The following is a 20805-nucleotide window of genomic DNA, read 5'->3' on the forward strand; positions in this document are numbered from 1 at the left end:
GTTCTGTGCTGCTGGAGCCCGTCATCCCTGTCGCCTCGCTGCTCACTTCTCCAGTGTTCCCTTAAGTAACAGTCTGCACACACGCAAACATATATGGATGGATAGATAAGCAAGACTCAGACAGACAGACTGACCTTCCATTACAAGCATTATAGATGACTGAAAAATGCACTGAGAAAGGATGCAAACTAGTGATGTGTCAAGGAAGGAGAATGTAAGGGTTATAGTCAATAACTCTTGTAAACCATGATGGAGACTTAATTTTCCTTTAGAATATACCAGAGATGGAAATTCTTAGAAATAAAGCAGTGAAGAATAGATAACTATATTTTGATTTGCTTGAAATAGTTGGGGCAGAAGAAGGTGTAAGAGGATGTGACATAGAATGTCATGTGACTAGTCCACCAAGGTACTAGGCTGCATCTTAGATGACACTCTCACATTGAAACCACAAATATCTAACCTTCAGAAAAAGACCATCTACACTATGTGTCAACTGCGACTCACAAGATCATACTTCCAACCACACCACTTTGCTCTGATCGTTCAGATGATGGTCTTACCTCAACAGGACTATTGCAACTCCGCCTACCTTGGCATCAGTACTACTCTTATCCACAAACTGCAACTCATCCAGAAGACAGCCGTTAGTCTAATCTACAAATTAAAGAAAGTTGATTCAATCACAACCTTCATCAGGCAACTACATTGGCTCCCAATATCATCCTGAATAATTTTCAAATCATCATGTATCCTACACCAGATTCTATACAGAAACTCAGCAGCCCCTCTCATCCAACTATTCTCTACTGTTTGATCAACATCAAAAAGACTCCTTTAACAGAATCCAACTAAACCTGCCATCCACAAAATACCTCCACTACAAGCGAATTTTCCACTCTATGCTAACTTATCTGGGTGTAAAAACCTGGAATGACCTACCAGAAGCTATCAAGAAAGAGACAAACTACACCATATTCAGAAAAAACCTTAAGACTCACCTCTTTGACAACTAACTGTCTCAATTTCTGTATAGCACCCCCCTACTCCTAAGTCCCTTCTCTTGTTTCTCCATGCCCCCTTCCCCTACTACTACTTCCTCTTCCTCCTTGATCTGTCGTCTTGAGCCTGTATAGGTATGTGCGACTCACAAATGGAAGATTAGATTAGATTACATGGAAAAGCAATGAATTTGCTTTTGAAATATTTAATAAATAGTATTTTTAAAAAATAAAAGTGCAACAACTTTTTGAAGATCCTTAATATATATATGAGAGTGTGTGTGTATGTATGTGTGTGTGTTATTAATGTATGTACTTACTGTATGTTATGTGTACAATGATGAAATGGTGACATCTAGTGAGTTCTTTACCTAACTACATTGCATAGATCCAAGCTCTCTTTTGCTTTCTTCTTGGGTTCTCTGTTTTTTCTTCTTTTCACAAGTGAAGTCAACATAGGACCTGGAAATTGAACAGCTGTTGTCTCAGAGATCAACCGATCAACAAATGAGAAGATTACCAGGGAACATGATCTCTAAAAGAACGTGAAGCAGAAAATACATGTTCCTATTCCTATGCGATTACGCCTAGCATTTTAAATAAAATACATGCCTCTTGCGTGTGCTGAATTTTTAATTCTGAAGCATTTGGGGCACTACAAGCCCTGTGTTTGGCCTACCGCTGCTCCATTTTAGGGCCCAAATTAACTGGAACCAAACTCCAAAGCCTTATAAAGGCCCTTTCCTCATTCTAAGTCAGTCTTGGGCCCACACTCAGCTGCTACTATACATCACATGTGTCGAATCCTTAAACCGTGGCTAGTTCTCTTAGTACATGCAGGTGGAAAATTAGGCACTGAGTTCCACGGAGCTGGCCTCCTCCTGTTCGTGGACCATGTGCACCCCACCTGCTCGCACCACTTTCACAGGGTTACGCGAGCTGGCTGGTGACCGCGGTGGAGACTTGTGTGGTGGGCTGGTCACTGAAGACCGGATGGGTGAGAGGTGGTATCTCCGGGCTGAACGAGCTGGTGGTCCCGGGGGCATGCCTGGGGAACCGGAGTAATTAGGGGGACCTTGCTCAGCCGTGCTCCTAGAATCCACGGGGGAATCCTCTTCAATGTCAGGGTGTTCCTTAAAGACAAATAAACACATTAAGAAACAGAATAGACTGGAAATACAGCAAACACATTTCTGTAAGAGCTAGAAGGTAAAACAGTCTTAGGCAGGGTTTGGAAATCTAGGGTCTGACCAGTGACATAGTGAGGATGAATGGCACCCAGGGCGGTGATGCCCCACCCCCACCCACTCATTCCCCACCCCTCCTGCCACACGCGCACACCCCGTCCATTCCCTCATAGCTCTTTAAGGTTCACAGCTCGAACAGCAACGCCTACCTGCTGCTCACACCAGCGTCGGCTCTTCCTCTGATGTCACTTCCTAGGTCTAGGTCCAGGTCCAGGAAGTGACATTAGAAGAAGGGCCAACGCTGGTGCAAGCAGCAGGTTGGGATTGCTGCTCACGCCGCAAACATTAAAAAGGTATGGGGGAAGGGAAGCGGCATGCCCGTGGTAGTGGGGGGCAGGGAAGGAGAGGGCGGAGAGAAGGACGTGTGCTGGTGCCCCCACCAAGAGGGCACCCAGAGTGGACCACCCTGCCTTACTATGCCACTGGGTCTAACATTCAAAAGGGTTTAACCAGGCAGGAGAGGTTACTACCCAGATAAATCCTGCTGAACTGGCCACCTGACAATATTCAGCAGCATTTTCAGTCCACTAGATGGCAAAATGACCAGGTAAATTAAAACAGCAAAAAGGCTGTTATCCGGGCACTAGTCTGATTCAGATAACTTCTGGTGGCTGACCAGAGGGTAGATATACAAGGTCACTACTTTTATTAGGCTTGGCATTGAATATCTAGGTCAAATTCAGCCTGTGGTGATCAGCATCTTTCAATTTGCTGACCACTGTAGACTGACTATTGGGCCCTGTGAATATAAGGCTATCAGTCAGGACTAGTAATTTTCTGAAGAAACTGGTTAACTCTCAGGCTCATATCTTTTAAGTTCCTAAATTAAAATAAATTTTCTGTAAAAAAAAACAAACCACACATCCCAAAAACCTTTAGGGTCCTAAATTTGGCTGAAAAAAGGACACAAAATTAGGAGCCCAATTAAGGATTCTAAATTTAGGATCATATATATATAGGGACATTTTCAAAAAAGATGGATGTCCAAAAGAAAGCATTTGGACGTCTTACCAATCAAAAATGTCCACGTGGGCAGACTGTCTAGACGTCTTTCTGGTTGTTTTGCCTCCATTATGCTCAAATCTTAAGGAGGCTTGTTAGAGGCCTGTTTTGGGCTTTTTATTTTAGACGTTTGGAGATAGACCTGTTTTAAAAGCATCAAAATGCTAAAAAGCTGCCCACACTGACCAGATCACCACTGGAGGGATTAAGGCATGACCCCACACACACACACACACCCTTACTACCCCAGTTGTCACCAACGCCCACCCTCCACCCAAAGATGTTAAAAATACAGTACATTCTAGCCTGTATTACGAGGGGGTACTGAAACGTTCTCAGCCCAAGAGCAGAGGCACTCTAAGAGTTACTATAGTGAATTTCACATTAAACATCCCTGGAACAGATATCACTGTGCCTTCATAAAGATGACACCTGCAGGCATAAGTAGGGTTACCAGATTTTACGCCGGTAAATTCCAGACCCGTAGCCCCGCCCCAAGTTCCACCCAGCCCCACCACACTACGCCCCTGTCACGCCCAGTTCTGTCACAGCCTCTCTCCCCCAGCCCTGCCCCCCTCAACCTATTCTCGTCCTCGGGCCCGTGTCGGAAGGGCATCTGCGCATACACAGATGCCCTCCTGACGCGGGCCTGAGGCGGAAGCTTTTCAAACCCCGGACAAAGTGCCAGGTTTTGAAAAGCCGTCCGAACGCCCAGACATGTCCTCTAAAAAAAGGACATGTCTGGAAAAATCCAGGGCTATTGTTGTGATGTACAGGTGGGTACAGTAAATTTTGGTTGGGTTTTGAAGGGGTCACCTTACAATGGAAGTAAGTTAAAGTAATATCTGTGCCCGGGACTTTTAATGTGACATTCTCTGCAGTAATCCTTCCTCTGTGCTGAGGAATGCTCAGCTGTTTGTGATCAGTTTGCTACGAATGCATGAACATCCGAAAAACTGGCTTTTGTGCATTTTTCATGCGGATGTCTTTATATTTGAGAATGGCCAAAAAAGATAGACATAGTAAGGACCAAAACGTCTACATCAAAAAATATATATACAGTGTTCCCCCGCGAATTTGCGGTCTCGCTCATTTGCCGTCTGCTCCAACCGCCTCGTCCTGTAGTAAAGTCGGGCTACACCAATCAGGAGCTGCGTGTCAAAGCAGCTCCTGATTGGTGTAGCCCGATCTTACTACAGAAAGAGGCAGTCGGAGGAGACCGCAAGTGATTTTTTCACCCGCCGGCGCTCCAGCTGCCCTCTCCAGCCTCCCCTGCCATTTGATAGGCGAAAAACCGCATTCGCGTTTGTTCAAAATTTGCGGGGGTTCTTGGAATGGAACCCCTGTAAATTTCAGGGGGAGTACTGTATATATATATATATATAGATGTCTTGCTGTCTTGAGAATGGACATTTTCTCTACTGGATTTCTGGACATCTTTCCCAAAACGTCCAAACTCAAGACTTAGACGTCCTATCGACAATTCTCCTCCACGTTTTATTACAATTGAGTGGAAATTTTCATCAGCACTATCCTATTAAGGGGGGAATTCGTCAAGGGGGTGCTAACAATTATCATATACTAAATGCTAAGATGAGCACTATATTCATTTGTGCGCACTACATCGGTTAGTGGCCCTCGATGAGTTTTCCTCTAAGTGCCACTGAATATGACCGATTAGTCTCAAACAACCAATTTCACTAGCCAGGAGCCATTTCTGACTGGTTAAATTGCGTTAAATATCAACCCCAGAGGTTGTTTTCAGGTCTTGTATGACTTCAGAAAATGATTGATAGCGGAAGGATTTAAGTTGCTATTGTTCCAATGACATGAGAATCAGAATATTTTTGTACAGTGATTTCCATGGAGAAATGTCTTAGACCTGATCCGCAACTTTAGTTGGGTGGAGGTTTGATAGGGTTACCAGATTTTACGTTAGTAAAATCCGGACCCGTAGACCCAACCCCCAGGCCATCCTTGTCCCGTTATGCCCCCCCCCACAGCCCCGCCCCCCACTGCCTGTTCGTTGGGCAGAAAGGCATTCATGTATGTGCACATGTGACGTGATGGCGTTAGGTACATGCGCGCAAGCACATGACGTCACCGTGTTGCCTCTGCGAATGCGCGGATGCCCCCTCCCAACGCGATTTCTTTTCAAAACCTGAGCAAAGTGCTGGGTTTTGAAAAGCCATCCGGAGCCCTGGACATGTCCTCAAAAGAAGGACAGGTTTGGGGAAATACGAATATCCGGTAACCCTACGGTTTGATAACTGTGGATGCAGAGAATGTTTACATGTACCTCATAAGAACCCTTTCATTTCCTGATTGTAGTTATAAAGAGGAGCCCAAACCCCATTCCTGGTGCCTCGGGAAGCAGCAGGTGGAACGTGTAGTTGGGGCATAAGGATGGAACACAAGGGGCAGAGAATGGGTGGAGTATCAGGGGGTGTGGAACTGAAGGCACCATTTCAACCCTTGCCTCCATACCTAGCTTCTGCCACTGCTTGGGGCATCTGGTGGACCTCCAGTCCATCATGGTTCGGGTTATATAGGCCTTGCATACACTACCTTTTTCCTTATCTGCCCAGCCCTAGACAAACTGGCTGCTACTGCCGTAGCATTGTGGTCCTGAGGCCTACCTCCACGGTACATGCAGATGCACAAGTAAGATCTCGGCTCTGGGCTCTTCGACGTTCCACTATGTGCGATGACCTGCCCAGAACCAGGAGAATAGAAAGAACAGATCACACATCAATGGGGTCAGCAACTTTATTCGGCAAAGGAGATCTTACAAAAGCAAAACGCAGCAATGTTTCGCCCAATAATGGGCAATGGTAATCACAGGAGATCAAAAATCAAACATTTAAATATCTGTGGAGAAATCAGTAAAAACCTGCAGCACTCAATTATTATGTGCAGATGTAAGAATCACTGACAAATGCTGAATGAGTTTTACTATTTGTAAGTGGATGGCGCCACTTGCATGTGATACTTGAGTACTGCAAGCTCTTACTGATTTTTTCAGAGTTTTTATATGTTCAATTTGATCTCCCGTGGTTACCCCTGACGCAACCCATCACTGGGTGAAATGTGGCCACATTAGGCTTCTGTTGTGTGAGCTGTCCTTTGCTGAATAAACTTACTGACCCCTTTTTTGTGTAATCTGCTCTTTAGATTCTCCTGTGGGCTGCTCCTACTGGTACCCTCTGTTGATTTTCACTGCCCAGAGCCGAACCCAGGACTCAATCGGCTCAGTGTCTTGCCTCATTCTGAAATTAAGCCAAGGCCTCATTGGGGGGGTTTCTTTGCACTGACTGCACCAAAGATCTTTGCAGCAGCACAATGAGAGCCAGAGCTAACCTACCCTGGTCCCTCTACTAGTGCCCAGGTTAAAAAACAAAACACCCAATTGTAAAATATTATGTATCTGTGGCGACTGGCATTGAATATTTGCCGACTACCCAACAAAACAAGGGACAAAAATTATCTGCACCCGAGATAAATTGTTATCAAATGATTTACCAAAATAACCTCAGAAAAATATAACTGACTAATTTATGTTCACTTCACAAAGGGTTACCAGATGGATTTCCCAGGACTTGTCCTCCTTTTGAGGACAGGTCCGTAGGACCGGACGACTTTTCAAAATCCAGCACTTTGTCCGGGTTTTGAAAAGCTTCTAAGAAACTGCCAACGGGCAGGAGGGGCAGGGCTATGGCAGGATTAGGGGGGCGGGACTGGGGCGTAATAGAGCAGGGATGGGTGGAACTGGACGGGCCTAGGGGCAGGTCTAGGGGGTCTGGATTTTCCAAATGGAAAATCTGGTAACCCTAACTTCACAGGGCTCAGAAAAAGTATAGAAGAGACCAGACTGGAGTTTAACAGTATTTGGCTAAGGCAACTTAACCTATTATGCTGATATTCAAGGCTAACCAGTTCAGTGTTTAGTAGTTAAAGAGATACCTGCTATTTATGTGGCCTATTTTAACTGCAATCTTACACCTGGTTACTACAGAATTTTCATTGGGTACTTTGGAGGCCTCATTAATTCTCTTTCTAGAGATTCTGTTACTGCTTAGCAGGATCTTTCCTCAATTTCCACACCAATCAAATAAATTTAAGAAAGGTTGAGATAACTGTTCTTGGAGGAAAAATTGAGATAAAACCATAAACCATTATTAAAGTAGACTTGGTGAAATCCCTGAGGGTAAGCAGCATTGAACACATCTGGTTTGGGGGATCCTTGAAACTTGGATTAGCTACTGTTAGAAGAAGGATACCGGACTTGATGGACCTTTGGTCTGACCCATTATGGATGTTCTTATGTGCGTAACAAAACATAGCTTGCCTTAGTAACCCTAAATATGCTGAAATATACTGAAAACATACCTTATCTTTTAAGATGTACAAAGCAACAGGATTCTTGCGGTCATGTTCTCCAGTGTCGGAAATAATTTCAGCTGCATAGATAAAACCAAAATGAATAAGATAAGCTGTAATCTAGTTTTAATACAGAGATTATGAGCTGCTGCTGTGAGCAAAGTCCCAGCTACTGCTAGAGAGCAGAGGCATCATTATGAACCTGGGCATCTGTATGGAAATAAAATAAAATTATGAAAGGTGATGCTCATATATTGAACCAAGTACGTAAATGCTTTTCCATGTCAACACTAGGAAATCTTAAAAAAAAACATCACCACCCACTTAACAGACAGTATGGGGCTCATAATCAAAACTTTAAAATGCGTACAGAGAGCAAAGGGAGAGGTGTGTTATGGGTGGGAATCAAGCGGGCTTCAACTGGAAGTACCCCAGCCATAATCAAAGCTTTCCTAGAGGAAAATTAGACGCCGGCAGTTAGACCTGTTTGAGTTGTGACTAAGTTCCACAAAGGTGCCCAAACTGACAAGAAGACCACTGGAGGATTTAAGGTATGACACCCCCCTTACTCCCCCAGTGGTCACGACCCCCTCTCACCACCCAAAGAGTGGGAAAAAACCCCAAACCCCATGGGCTTCCCATCAGCTGATCGCGGCAGAGGAATCGCCATCAGCTGAGCCAGTTTCAGGAATTCCTGGCGGCTCAGCTGATGGGGATTCCCCCTGCCAGGATCAGCTGAGCCACAGAACCCTACACCCCTCCCCCTGAAATCCTCGACATTCCCCTGAAATCCACGACATCCCCCTTGTCATCTCCGCCTCCTCCCCCAAATCCTCCCAACATTCATGGGCCCCCCTCCAACATCCCCGTATCCCCCCCGTATCTTCGTATGCTGACACAGTTGAAAGCTAAGTGGGAACTTCTTTCTCTTTTTTGCCATTGAAAATTAGTTGAGCTCTTTTTCAAAATAAGTCCTACACAGTGATGGGGCGGTGGGTTTGGCTATAGAAGCTAATGCTCCTGGTCAAATTTCACAATTCTGAGTGTATGTGAACACTTTACTTATTTTATAAGTCAGATATATATTTTTGCTTATTTGCATACTGAGAAGTCTTATCCAGTTATACAGTAATTCTTTGACTTCTACGATTACACACACCCTCTACTATATTCAGTGTAACTTTGAAAAATTGACATTTTTCCTACTGGGTTTGTGGATGCCTTGTACAAAACATCCAACCTTAGACTTATGCCCCTCCACATTACTAGGTGTTAAACTAAAATGTGGAGGAGGCAAAGGGAACTGGGTGGAATCAAAAAGTGAGCCCCCCAAAAAAGCAAAAATGCAATAGCTGTAGAGAAGGAAATGCCAACATTATTATCAACAATAATGAAGACGAGAGTAGGCAAAATGCTATACAGAAGATAACAGTAAAATGTATCTGGAAAGCGATGAGGACAAATACTTGTATGTTAGCTAATAAAGTTCAAGATTTTCAAGCCCTGATGATAGAAGCTGACTTGGATATCGTTGCTATCATAGAAACATGGTTCAATGATTCCCATGAGTGGGATATAACCATACCAGGATATAATCTTTTTAGAAAGGATAGAGATGGCCAAAAGGATTGAGAAGTAATGTGAAAAACATTATTAAAGCAACTGGACTATAGGGGTCCTGGGGAATGGAGGAAGTGTTATGAATCAGCTTAAAGAGAGAAGATGGAACCTCTATACATGCAGGGGTCATCTATAGGCCTCCAACCCAAATGGAGCAGTTGAACAAAAAGCTGGTTGCAGACATCGAAAAACTAAGTCTGAAAAGAGAAGTGATGTTACTAGAAGATTTCAACCTTCCTGATGTGGACTGGAATGTCCCAACTGCAGAATCACAAAGAAGCAAAGAGATTGTGGATGCCCTTCAAAGCGCTCGGCTCAGACAAATGGTGATGGAACCCAAGAGGGAAGGGACGATGCTGGATCTGGTGCTCACAAATGGAGAAAGTGTCTCTAATGTCCGGGTTGGAGTAGTGATCATCATACGGTAGAGTTTGATGTAAGAGCTAAAGCATTTGATGGACACACAAAACTCAAAGTCCTGGATTTCAAGCGTGTAGATTTCAGTAAAATGAGAGCATTCCTGAAGGAATAACTTGTGGGATGGGAGAATATAAGGGAAGTAGAAACTGTGGTCCAAGCTGAAAGGAGCTATAAAAATGGCAACTGAACTCTATGTAAGGAAAGTTAATAAAAGCAAGAGGAAAAGGAAACCATTAAGGTTCTCTAAACAGGTGGTTGAAAAAATAAAGGCAACATTTATTTATTCAATTTTCTACACTGTTCTCCCAAGGGAGCTCAGAACGGTTTACATGAATTTATTCAGGTACTCAAGCATCATTCAAGAAATATAAAGGAACTCAAGAAGAGATTCCTGGATAAAACTCACTTACTGACTAGAAAATGCTTCTCGACATTATGGAAACTAAGAACCATCAGAAAATACTTGGACTCCGCATCATTCCGTTTACTGGTCCAGTCTTCTACTCTAAGCATGCTGGACTATTGCAATATCATCTATTTGGGAACTTTCAAGAAAACCCTTCAAAGACTCCGAATTATTCAAAATTCAGCAATACGCCTGATTTTCAGTTTAAAAAAAATGGGAACAGATAAGTCCCTATTATCAAAAACTCCATTGGATGCCCCTCGAAGCAAGAATTTTGTTTACATTTTCTTGTCTCTGCTTCAAATCAATCTTTGGTTTGGCCCCTATGTACCTGGTTTCCCACTTTAATCTGGGTTATACTACCAGGCCCACACGTAGAATCCACATATTTTCCCACCCAACAATAAAGGCCTGCTGTTACAAAAGATTCCTGGACAGAACTCTAGCTTTCCAGGCAGGCAAACTGAACGATTGGCTGGGAAACATCATCACCCACTCCTCATCCTATTTTAGTTTTACAAAATTAGTAAAAACGAAACTGTTCAACCAATTTGTTACCTAATAATTTGTCCGTCCATTACCTCTCTCCTTTTCCGTTCATCACCTCTCCTACTCTGTACAATGATATTCATTGCTTCTACATTGTAACCTTGCTGCCGATTGTCCAGCTTTCTTATTGTATTTGCATTCTTTGTACTTGTATTCATTGATTCTACATTGTAACTATATCACTGATTGTCCAGCTCTTCTTACTGTAAACCGCCTAGAACTACCATGGCTTTGGCGGTATATAAGAAATAAAATTATTATTACTATTATTAAATATGATTGGTGAAAGTGCAAGTGGAAAAAAAGATGGCTAGAGTTGTTAAAAGAGGAGCCAAGGCTTTTTTGGCTTTTTTTCCAGGTATATTGGAGAAAGGAGGAAGACTAGAAATGGAATTGTGAGAATAAAAGATGCTAAGAACTGCTTCTATGGAAAGCGATGAGGAAAAAGTGGATGTAGAGATTGTATACATTTAACTCATTAGAACCCCTTCATTTCCTGATTGTAGTTATGAGGAGTCAACCTCCATTCCTGGTGCCTTCTCCTGGTGCAGTTCTCAGCATCTTTTATTCTCACAATTTCACTTCAAGGTAGAAAAGTATGAAGAAGGGCCGCTCTTGGCTGGCAAAGTTATAAATAAGAACATAAGAACATAAGAAGCGCCATCTCCGGATCAGACCTTCGGTCCATCAAGTCCGGCGATCCGCACACGCGGAGGCCCCGCCAGGTATACACCTGGTTTATTTTATAGCCACCATATCTTTATATGCCTTTCTCAAGGAGATATGCATCTAGTTTGCTTTTGAAGCCTGGGACTGTCGATTCCGCAATAATCTCCCCTGGGAGAGTATTCCAGATGTCCACCACTCTCTGTGTGAAGCAGAACTTCCTGACATTAGTCCTGAACTTGTCCCCCCTTAGCTTCATTTCATGTCCTCTTGTCCATGTCAAATTGGACAATGTAAATAATCTTCTCTGCTCTATTTTGTCGATTCCTTTCAGTATTTTGAAAGTCTCGATCATATCCCCCCGCAGTCTCCTTTTCTCAAGGGAGAACAATCCCAGTGTTTTAAGTCGATCCTCATATACCAGTTTCTCCATACCCTTCACTAGTTTAGTTGCTCGTCTCTGCACCCTCTCCAGCAGTTTTATATCCTTCTTTAGGTAGGGAGACCAATGTTGGACGCAGTATTCCAAGTGAGGTCTGACCATTGCCCTATAAAGCGGCATTATTACTTTCTCCGATCTACTCGAGATTCCTTTCTTTATCATGCCCAACATTCTATTTGCCTTCTTTGCCGCTGCCGCGCATTGTGCCGACGGCTTCAGGGTCCTATCTATCAGTACACCCAGGTCTCTTTCTTGTTCACTTTTTCCCAGAGTTGCACCTGTCATTTTGTACTCGTATTCCTTATTCTTACTGCCTAAATGCATTACCTTGCATTTCTCCACGTTGAACCTCATTTGCCATTTCTCCGCCCATTTTTCTAACCGACACAAATCGCTCTGGAGTTCCTCACTATCCTCCTGCGATCTGATTGCCCGGCAGAGTTTTGTGTCGTCTGCAAACTTGATGATCTCACTGGATGTTCCGTTTTCCAAGTCATTGATATAAATATTAAAAAGGATCGGCCCAAGTACCGAGCCCTGGGGTACACCACTAGTCACTTTCTCCCAGTCAGAGAACTTCCCATTTATGCCCACTCTCTGCTTTCGGTTTTCCAGCCATTTGCCTATCCATCTTTGTATATCTCCCCCTATGCCATGGCTTTGTAGTTTCCTGAGAAGTCTTTCGTGTGGAACTTTGTCGAACGCTTTCTGGAAATCCAAGTATATTATGTCCACCGGCTTTCCACTATCAATTTGCTCGTTCACGGTCTCAAAGAATTGGAGTAAATTCGTCAAACACGATTTCCCTTTCCTGAATCCATGTTGACTGGGTTTCATCAAGTCGTGTGTGTCCAAGTGCTGAACTATGCTATCCTTGATCAGTGATTCAATCATCTTGCCGGGGACAGACGTAAGACTCACAGGTCTATAGTTGCCCGGTTCTCCTCTCGATCCTTTTTTGAAAATTGGTGTGACGTTTGCTTTTCTTCCAGTCGTCTGGTATCTGTCCAGTTCTGATTGACAGGTTTGCAAGTTTTTGCAATAACTCTCCGATTTCAACCTTCAATTCCTTCAAGACTCTCGGGTGAATTTCATCCGGTCCAGGGGATTTGTCACTTTTAAGTTTGTCGATCTGGTAGTATATCTGATCCAAGTTCACTTCAACTGTGGTGAGGCTGTCCTCTATTTCTCCTGTAAACAGTTTCTCCGCTTCAGGTATTGTTGAGGTGTCCTCCTTAGTAAAGACGGAGGCAAAGAAGGAATTTAGTTTGTCTGCGATTTGTTTATCTTCCTTGATGTACCCTTGAGAATGGAGTGGATACTATGCCATTCATGCAAGAAAGTGTTGATGAACAATAGTGCTGCCTGATTCACGATTCGAATCGGTTCACCAATTCACTTCGGGTGAATCGATTTGAATCGATTAAAAAAAAAAATTGGCTTCCCAATTCAGACCCTCCCCCCTCGCCCCTAAAGCAGGAGCGGCAGCGCTGCTCTTGCTGGCCAGCTGCTGCCGCACCTGCTTTAGAGAGCGAGGAGGGAGGGTCAGTCGGGAAGTGCTGCTGTGCTGCTGTCCGGCTTCCCCCCCCCCGGCGTCCGGTTTCCCACCCTGGCATCCAGCTTCCCCCCTGGCCTCCCCGCACTGTTTACCTTCTAGTTGCAGCCTGCACAGAAGATTGCGGTTATAGCGTCTTTGCAAACTGCTTTTAGCTGTTTCTTCCGCCGCAATCCTGCCTCTGATATCAGAGGAGGGGCGGGACCAAGGCAGAGGAACTAAAAGCAGTTTGCAAAGACGCTATAACCACGATCTTCTGTGTAGGCTTCAACTAGAAGGTAAATGGTGCGGGAAGGCCAGGGGGAACACGGAGGCCTTCCTGGGGGGGTGCGCAGTCCTTCTGAGTGGGGAGTGGGACAGGCCTTAGGGGTTGCAGGCCTTCAAGGAGGGAAACAGGCCTTCAAGGTGGGGGACATGCCTTTAAGGGGAAAAAGCCTTCAAGGGGGGGAAGACCTTCAAAGGGGGGGACAGGACAGGGATGGTGGCATAGGCCTTCAGGGGGGACAGGCCTTTAAGGGGGGGAACAAGCCTTTAAGGGGGGGACAGGCCTTCAAGGGGGTACAGACCTTCAGGGAGGGGGGCCCTGGTGTAGAAGTACGGTACATGGAGGGAGGGAGGGAGGGAAGGGGGGGTTCAAAGAGACATGTATATGCCGGACTTTGGGGGGAAGAAATAAAGGGTCTAAAAATAGAGGAGAGGGAGAGAGATGATGGACAATGGAATTTAGGGAGGGAAGGAACAGAAAGGGAGAGAAGTTGGACACAAGGGATGGTGTGGGGGGGATAGAGATGCTGGATTGTAGGGTAGTTAGGAAAAGAAAGGGAGAGATGGTGGATCCTGGGGTGGTGGGGAAGGAGGGAGAGATGCTGGATGAAAGGGTAGTTAAGAAAAGGTGGATCTGTGGATGGAGATGAAAACAAAAGAAAGATGCCAGACCTCCAGAGGAGGGAAGGGAAACAGAAGGGGAGGACAGAAATGGCAGATGGATGGTTAGAACGGAGAAAGAAGGAGACCCTGGCAAGCAAGTTATCAGAAGACAACCAGAGCCTGGGACCAACAAGATTTGAATAATGACCAGACAACAAAAGGTAGAAAAACTAATTATATTTTCCATTTTGTGATTACAATATATCAGATTTGATATGCCAGAGCTGGTGTTAGACTGCAAACGTGAGCTAGGATTTAACAGAGAGAGAAAAAGTCTTTTTTGTTTATTTATTCTGTTTACACCACAGCACCAGTGTGGTTAGGAGAAGGAAAAGGGGGTGAAGAGGCTATAAAATAAACCCACCAGGATGTTTGAAAAAAACATCCAATTGGACAGGAAAATCGAATCGAATCAAAAAACCAATTCAATAGGCTGAATCGAATCGAATTGAAATTTTTTTCCCTGAATCGGGCAGCACTAATGAACAACTTGAAAAACTGAAGGTGGACAAAGCTTTGGGAACAAATGGGATCCATCCCAGGATATTGAGGGAACTCAGAGAGGTTCTGGTGAGTCCTCTTAAAGATGTGTTTAATAAATCCTTGGAGACAGGAATGGTCGCATAGACAAAGCGGGAAACTACAGGCCAGTAAGCCTCACTTTGGTTATTGGAAAAATGATGGCCTGCTTTGTTGGAACCACTTACCTTCATTTTTTAAGTGCTCTTCATTTTGATCAACATAATCAGATGAGCCCTTCTTTTCTGATTTCCGCTTGTCTCTGAAATATGTACAAAACAATAGTTAAGGCCTGGAAAGATAAGAGTTAAGCCAGTGCAAAAGTGGATGAACTGAGGAAATTTTTCAGATGTATTGTGACAAAGTGCACCATTGTATTTGACAACTGTTCTGGGCCAGAGCAACCAGGTAAGCAAGGTAAATGTGGCAGAGGGACACTAATCTCTGGGGAGTATCAAAAGCCATCACGAACATACCATGTGCTGCATGGGCACTCTCTTCCTTCCTTTCCCCAGCTCCTGTAGATGCAGAATCTTTGCCCCTGTGTAGGCCTGCATCACATTCTGCCCTCTCTGTGCAACCACCCCCTCATGGTCCATCCAGCATCTTTCTCTACCTTCCTTCCTCCCCCCTCTGGCAGATCTATAAACTTCCCCTGGCTGCCAGTCAAAATCAACAACTCAAACAGACCTCCTCCATTCGGATCCAAGGGCCTTCCTTCAGCTATTCCCTGCCCTCACAGAAACAGGAAGTTACATCAGAAGAGATAGGTTGCTAACTGCTGCCAAGGGGTGGGGGAAAGGAGAAGGGACAGAGCGTAGAAGTTGGATGGAACTAGCGGGGAAGGGGAACTCAGTAGAAGACTTGCAGGTGGAACTAAGAGATGGGGGAGAAGGGGAACAGAATAGAAGATGCAGGAAGTTAGGAGTTAGGGCAGGAAGTGAATTGAGCAGAAAATTACTAGGTCATAGGGGATGGGGAGGATGTTAGAGCAAAAGATGACTAGGACCCAGGAGCGGGAAAAGGAACAGAGCTAAAGATGACTGGGAATTGGTGCTTGAGTGGGAGAGTGTTGAGAAGATAGAGCAGGGAATTCTGGAGGGATGGGAAGGGGGTGAAGTGTGGGTAAAAGTTAGGATATAGTATGAATGACCTGGATAGGTTAGGATAGGATAGGTTACCAGATGTCCGGATTCCCCCAGACTTGTCCTCCTCTTGAACTCTATTAGCGTCGGGAGCATTCAGCGCACCAGCCTGCACTAAAAACTGCTTTCATGGTTTTGTAAAATGGGGAGGGAGGGGGACTATTAGCTAATAATAGCACAATTATGAAAAAGATGTTGGAACAGCAGAACATTATCAATGGAGACCCAGGATGCAAGATAAAAGAACTGAACACAATGGATAATTGTTCTATTCTGCATGACTCTGTTGTTATTCAATTTCAGTTCCCAGGCCATGTGTTAAGCAGCCCTCCAGATGTGTCGAGAAGAAAAGACGAAAACAGAGACTAAAACGTATAGTTCCACCATCCCTGCCCCATACACAAACATATACACATGCACTCTAAGTCCTGAGTTTTCTCATAGAAATTTTTAAAGATATTTTTTTAACCTGTACTTTCTTAAAGAAATCCCCTTTTCTTAACATGAAAATAACAAATGATATCTTGGAGGGGCAGTTACAAAAATCTGTATTGAAATGTGAATATATCATGGACAGTATAAAGCAGTGGTTCCCAAACCTGTCCTGGGGGACCCCCAGCCAGTCAGGTTTTCAAGATATCCCTAATGAATATGCATGAGAGAGATTTGCTTATAATGGAAGTGACAGGTATGCAAATCTCTCTCATGCATATTCATTAGGGATATCTTGAAAACCTGACCGGCTGGGGGGTCCCCCAGGACAGGTTTGGGAACCACTGGTATAAAGTAACACTTTTTTTTTTTTAATTAAACCAATAGTAAAGCTAGTTTTATCATGGACAGTATCCTATATAATAAAATGCTTGCCGCGCATGCGCACTCATAACTGCTTGATCTGTGATCCGTGTTCCGTAGGTCCGTGGCTAACGCTCCCTCTCTGGCAGACCGCAAGGTGATGTGCGGTCTTGCTGGCTCTGGCTCCCTTATTTTAAAGTTCACAGTGGCGGTGGTGGCTCCTCTCCCGGCTCCCGTACACTTTACTGCCAAAGTTTATTTTAAAGTTCACAGCGGTGGCGGTGGCTCCTCTCCCGGCTCCCTTATACTTAGAGTGCCTCCTGCCCCCCCCACCCCCCTCTCCGGGACGAACCGAGAAATGGAGCCGGGCCAGCCTCCGCGACAGACCAGAGGAGTCCGAGTCCTTTGCCGCCCCCCTTCCCTTCCCGCAGACCCGACTATGAACCTGGCGATTCAAGCAGCGTGTGCAGCAGTCTTCACACGCTGCTTCGGGCCCTTCTACTGCCCTGATTTGCTCTGCCGCATCTCTAATGATGTCATCAGGGACGTGCCAGAGTAAATCAGGGCAGTAGAAGGACCCGAAGCAGCGTGTGAAGACTGCTGCACACGCTGCTGGAATCACCAGGTTGGTAGTTGGGCCCCCGGGAATTGAAGGGAGGGGCGCGGCAAGGACTCTCTATCCAAGTAAAGAACAAACTCCAGGGAGAACGGCAGAGACCGGGCCTGTACTAACTCCCGTGGACAGGGGGAGCAGGAAGAGGTGCTGATGGACAGGGGGGGGAAATGAAGGGAGGCCTACTGCTGGACAGAGGGAGCAGGAAGAGCTGCTGATGGACAGGGGGGAGGTAAAACAAAGGGAGAAGGGCTGCTGCTGGATAAGGGGAGCAGTGAAGGGGTGGTGGTGGACACAGGGGAGGTAAAAAGAAGGGAGAATGGACAGGGGGAACACGCAAGGGGTGGTGGTGGACATCCAAAAGAAAGAAAGACAGAAATACAGAAAGCGGCTAAGGAGACAGAGAGAGAAAGAAATAAAGACAGACACACACATATATTCTAGCACCCATTAATGTAAAGGCTATAAAGCTAGTAAAGTATAAAAAAATGTTGCTCACATAGAAACATGATGGCAGATAAAGGCCAAATGGCCCATCTAGTCTGCCCATCCACAGTAACCATTATCTCTTTCTCTGAGAGATCTCACGTACCCAGTGGCGTACCTAGGGTATGTGGCACCCGGGGCCCATCATTTTTTGACACCCCCCCCCCCCCCCTCATGGAAAAATTTTTTTTTTTTTTTTTTGCAATAACCATGAAATGGAATAAATGGTCAGAATAGAAACAGGCAGTGAAAATTTTCTTTTATTGAACCTCATTTATGTAACCATTATTCCAAACATAACATAACATAAATTATGTCGGAATTGTCATGACATCAGAAGTACATATGGAGTAGTTGCAGGTGATGCTTGGGACAGTTCTGATTATGTTAGTTTGGTTTTATGTGTTTTTTGAATAGAAGGGTTTTTATTTCTTTTTTTAAGGTTTTGTAGTTTGTGGTCGAGGTCAATAGGTTGTAGAGTTGGGGGTCAAGTGTTGCAGCTCGAATGGCTAGGAGGTTGTCGAACAGTTTTTTTCTTTTGACGTTTTTTGGTTGGAGGGTGTGTGAATGGTGCGTGAGTTCTCCTATGTCTGTTTGAAGTGGATTGAATTATTTAGCTGAAGAAATTAGTTACCCCCCCATTCCACACACATTAATTCTCTTCCATTTTTGTTCCCATTATAAAAAAACACTGATAAGTTCCCAGGAAAAAAATACATTAAATAAGAAGTGAAAACAAAGGCCCCTACAGATGAGAACATAACATAAGAATAGCCTAACTGAGTCAGACCAATGGTCCATCATGCCCAGTAGCCCATTCTCATGGTAGCCAATCCAGGATACTAATACCTGGTCAAAACCCAAAGAGTAGCAACATTCCATGCTACCGAACCAGGGCAAGCAGACACTTCCCCCATGTCTTAATAACAGACAATGGACTTTTCCTCCAGGAATTTGTCCAAACCTTTCTTAAAACCAGCTACGCTATCTACTTTTAACATAACTTCTGGCCACTTCATTTTTAAGCTTAGATCTTTCCTTCCAAACAGAGACCTTGCTAGATGTCAAATACAGCACAAGGTAACTTCACATGGACTTAACTGTGCAGGAAATGAATCTCCTCATACACCCACCATATAGTGCAAAAATGTGCAAAGGTCTGTTTTTTTTCTTTCGATCACTACATAGCCTAATGCCACACAAGCAGCGCTGTTACAAACATATTCTGAAGGTCAATGCTAAGGTTGACAAAGTTTCCTTCCTTGGACCAGAAGGAGATACTGACAAACCACTGGAAGAGATTCTAAAACAACTACCCAGAAATAACACCCAAAGACCCACTCAGTGTGTGAACCAGTTGAGTGGAGTGGACTAACTGGGGGTGGAAATGGGCCCAGAGTTTGCTCAGCAGAATTTCCCAGACTACCTCTTCCTCTCAACACACTGACATGCTACCACCACCACCAACACTAGGAACACCTCACCGAGTATGCCAGCAATGCTTATAAACTTTATAAAACACATTATTATATTTTCTTATAAAGCATATATTTTAACTGAACTCAGCCTTGCCATTCACAAAAATAGAAAAGTTCCCTTTTCAAGCTGTCTCATGTACACTTTTCAAATCTAACATATTGTAATCACAAAACAGAAAATAAAATTATTTTTTCTACCTTTTGTTCTCTGATCAATATTCAAATCTTGTTGGTCCCAGGCTCTTGTTGTCTTGCTTGCCAGGGTCTCCTTTCTCCGTGCTAACCATCCGTCTGCCATCTCTGTTCTCCCCTTCCGTTTCCCTTCCCTCTCCCGGAGATCTGGCATCTTTCCTTTTTTTTTGTCTCCATCCACAGATTCACCTTTTCTCAACTCCCCACCACCCCAGGATCCACCATCTCTCCCTTTCTGTTCCCAACTATCCTCCTATCCAGTATCTCTATCCCCCCTCCACACCATCCCCTGTTTCCAAGTTCTCTCCCTTTCTGTTCCTTCCCTCCCTAAATCCCATTATGCACCATCTCTCTCCCACTCCTCTGTTTTTAGACCCATTATTTCTAACCCCCAAAGTCTGGCATATGCACGTATCTTTGAACCCCCCCCTTCCCTCTCTCCCTCTGTGTACTTTTACACCAGGACCCCCCTCCCCCGAAGGTTTGTCCCCCCTCAGAAGGGCTACACCCCACCCCTGAAGACCTGCACCCCCCGAAGGACTTTACCTCCCACCCGAAGGTCTGTCCCCCTCTGAACGCCTAAACCCCACCCCTGAAGGCCTGCACCCTCCCCGAAGGATTGTACCCCCCACCCGAAGGTCTGTCCCCCCCCTGAAGGCCTGCACCCATCCCGAAGGCCTGCACCCACCCCGAATGCCTGCACCCACCCCGAAGGCCTGCACCCACCCCGAAGGCCTGCACCCCCGAAGGCCTGTCCCCCCCCCCTTGAAGGCCTGACCCCCCCTTGAAGGCCTGCCTGCTTGTCCCCCCTTGAAGGCCTATCCCCCCTTAAAGGTCTGCCTGTCCCACCCCCTTGTAGGCCTGTCCCCCCTTAAAGGTCTGCCTGTCCCACCCCCTTGTAGGCCTGTCCCCCCCTTGAAGGCCTGACCCCCCCTTGAAGGCCTGCCTGCTTGTCCCCCCTTGAAGGCCTGTCCCCCCCTTGAAGGTTGGCACCCCCCCAAAGGCCTGCACCCCCTTGAAGGCCTGTCCCACCCCCTTGTAGGCCTGTCCCCCCCTTGAAGGCCTGCCTGCTTGTCCCCCCTTGAAGGCCTGTCCCCCCCCCTTGAAGGCCTGCACCCCCCCTTGAAGGTTGGCACCCCCCCAAAGGCCTGCACCCCCTTGAAGGCCTGTCCCACCCCCTTGTAGGCCTGTCCCCCCCTTGAAGGCCTGCCTGCCTGTCCCCCCCTTGAAGGCCTGCACCCCCTTGAAGGTCTGCACCCCCCCCCGAAGGCCTGCACCCCCCCGAAGGCCTGTCCCCCCACTTGAAGGCCTGCCTGCCTGTCCCCCCCCTTGAAGGCCTGACCCCCCCTTGAAGGCCTGCCT

At 45.5% G+C, this 20805-nt stretch overlaps 1 protein-coding gene across 5 annotated transcripts in view; it reads right to left on the reverse strand.

Moving 5' to 3' along the window:
• Window positions 1-1616: 1616 nt before the first annotated feature.
• HEPACAM (hepatic and glial cell adhesion molecule) overlaps window positions 1617-20805 on the reverse strand; it is a 201741-nt gene continuing 182552 nt past the window's right edge. For 4 of the 5 annotated variants that reach the window (XM_033919341.1, XM_033919342.1, XM_033919343.1 and 1 more), the window contains 3 exons: window positions 14923-14996; window positions 7640-7710; window positions 1617-2134 (listed from right to left, as the gene is read on the reverse strand). In XM_033919341.1, coding sequence (XP_033775232.1) covers window positions 1850-2134; window positions 7640-7710; window positions 14923-14996 — 430 coding nt within the window. In that variant the 3' untranslated portion in view covers window positions 1617-1849. Of the gene's footprint in view, window positions 2135-5889; window positions 5963-7639; window positions 7711-14922; window positions 14997-20805 lie in introns of all 5 variants that reach the window. The other variant, XM_033919344.1, reaches the window with a different exon arrangement.

This window comes from Geotrypetes seraphini, chromosome 13 (genome assembly GCF_902459505.1).
Source record: "Geotrypetes seraphini chromosome 13, aGeoSer1.1, whole genome shotgun sequence".
In the NCBI taxonomy this organism is placed as follows: Eukaryota; Metazoa; Chordata; class Amphibia; order Gymnophiona; family Dermophiidae; genus Geotrypetes; species Geotrypetes seraphini.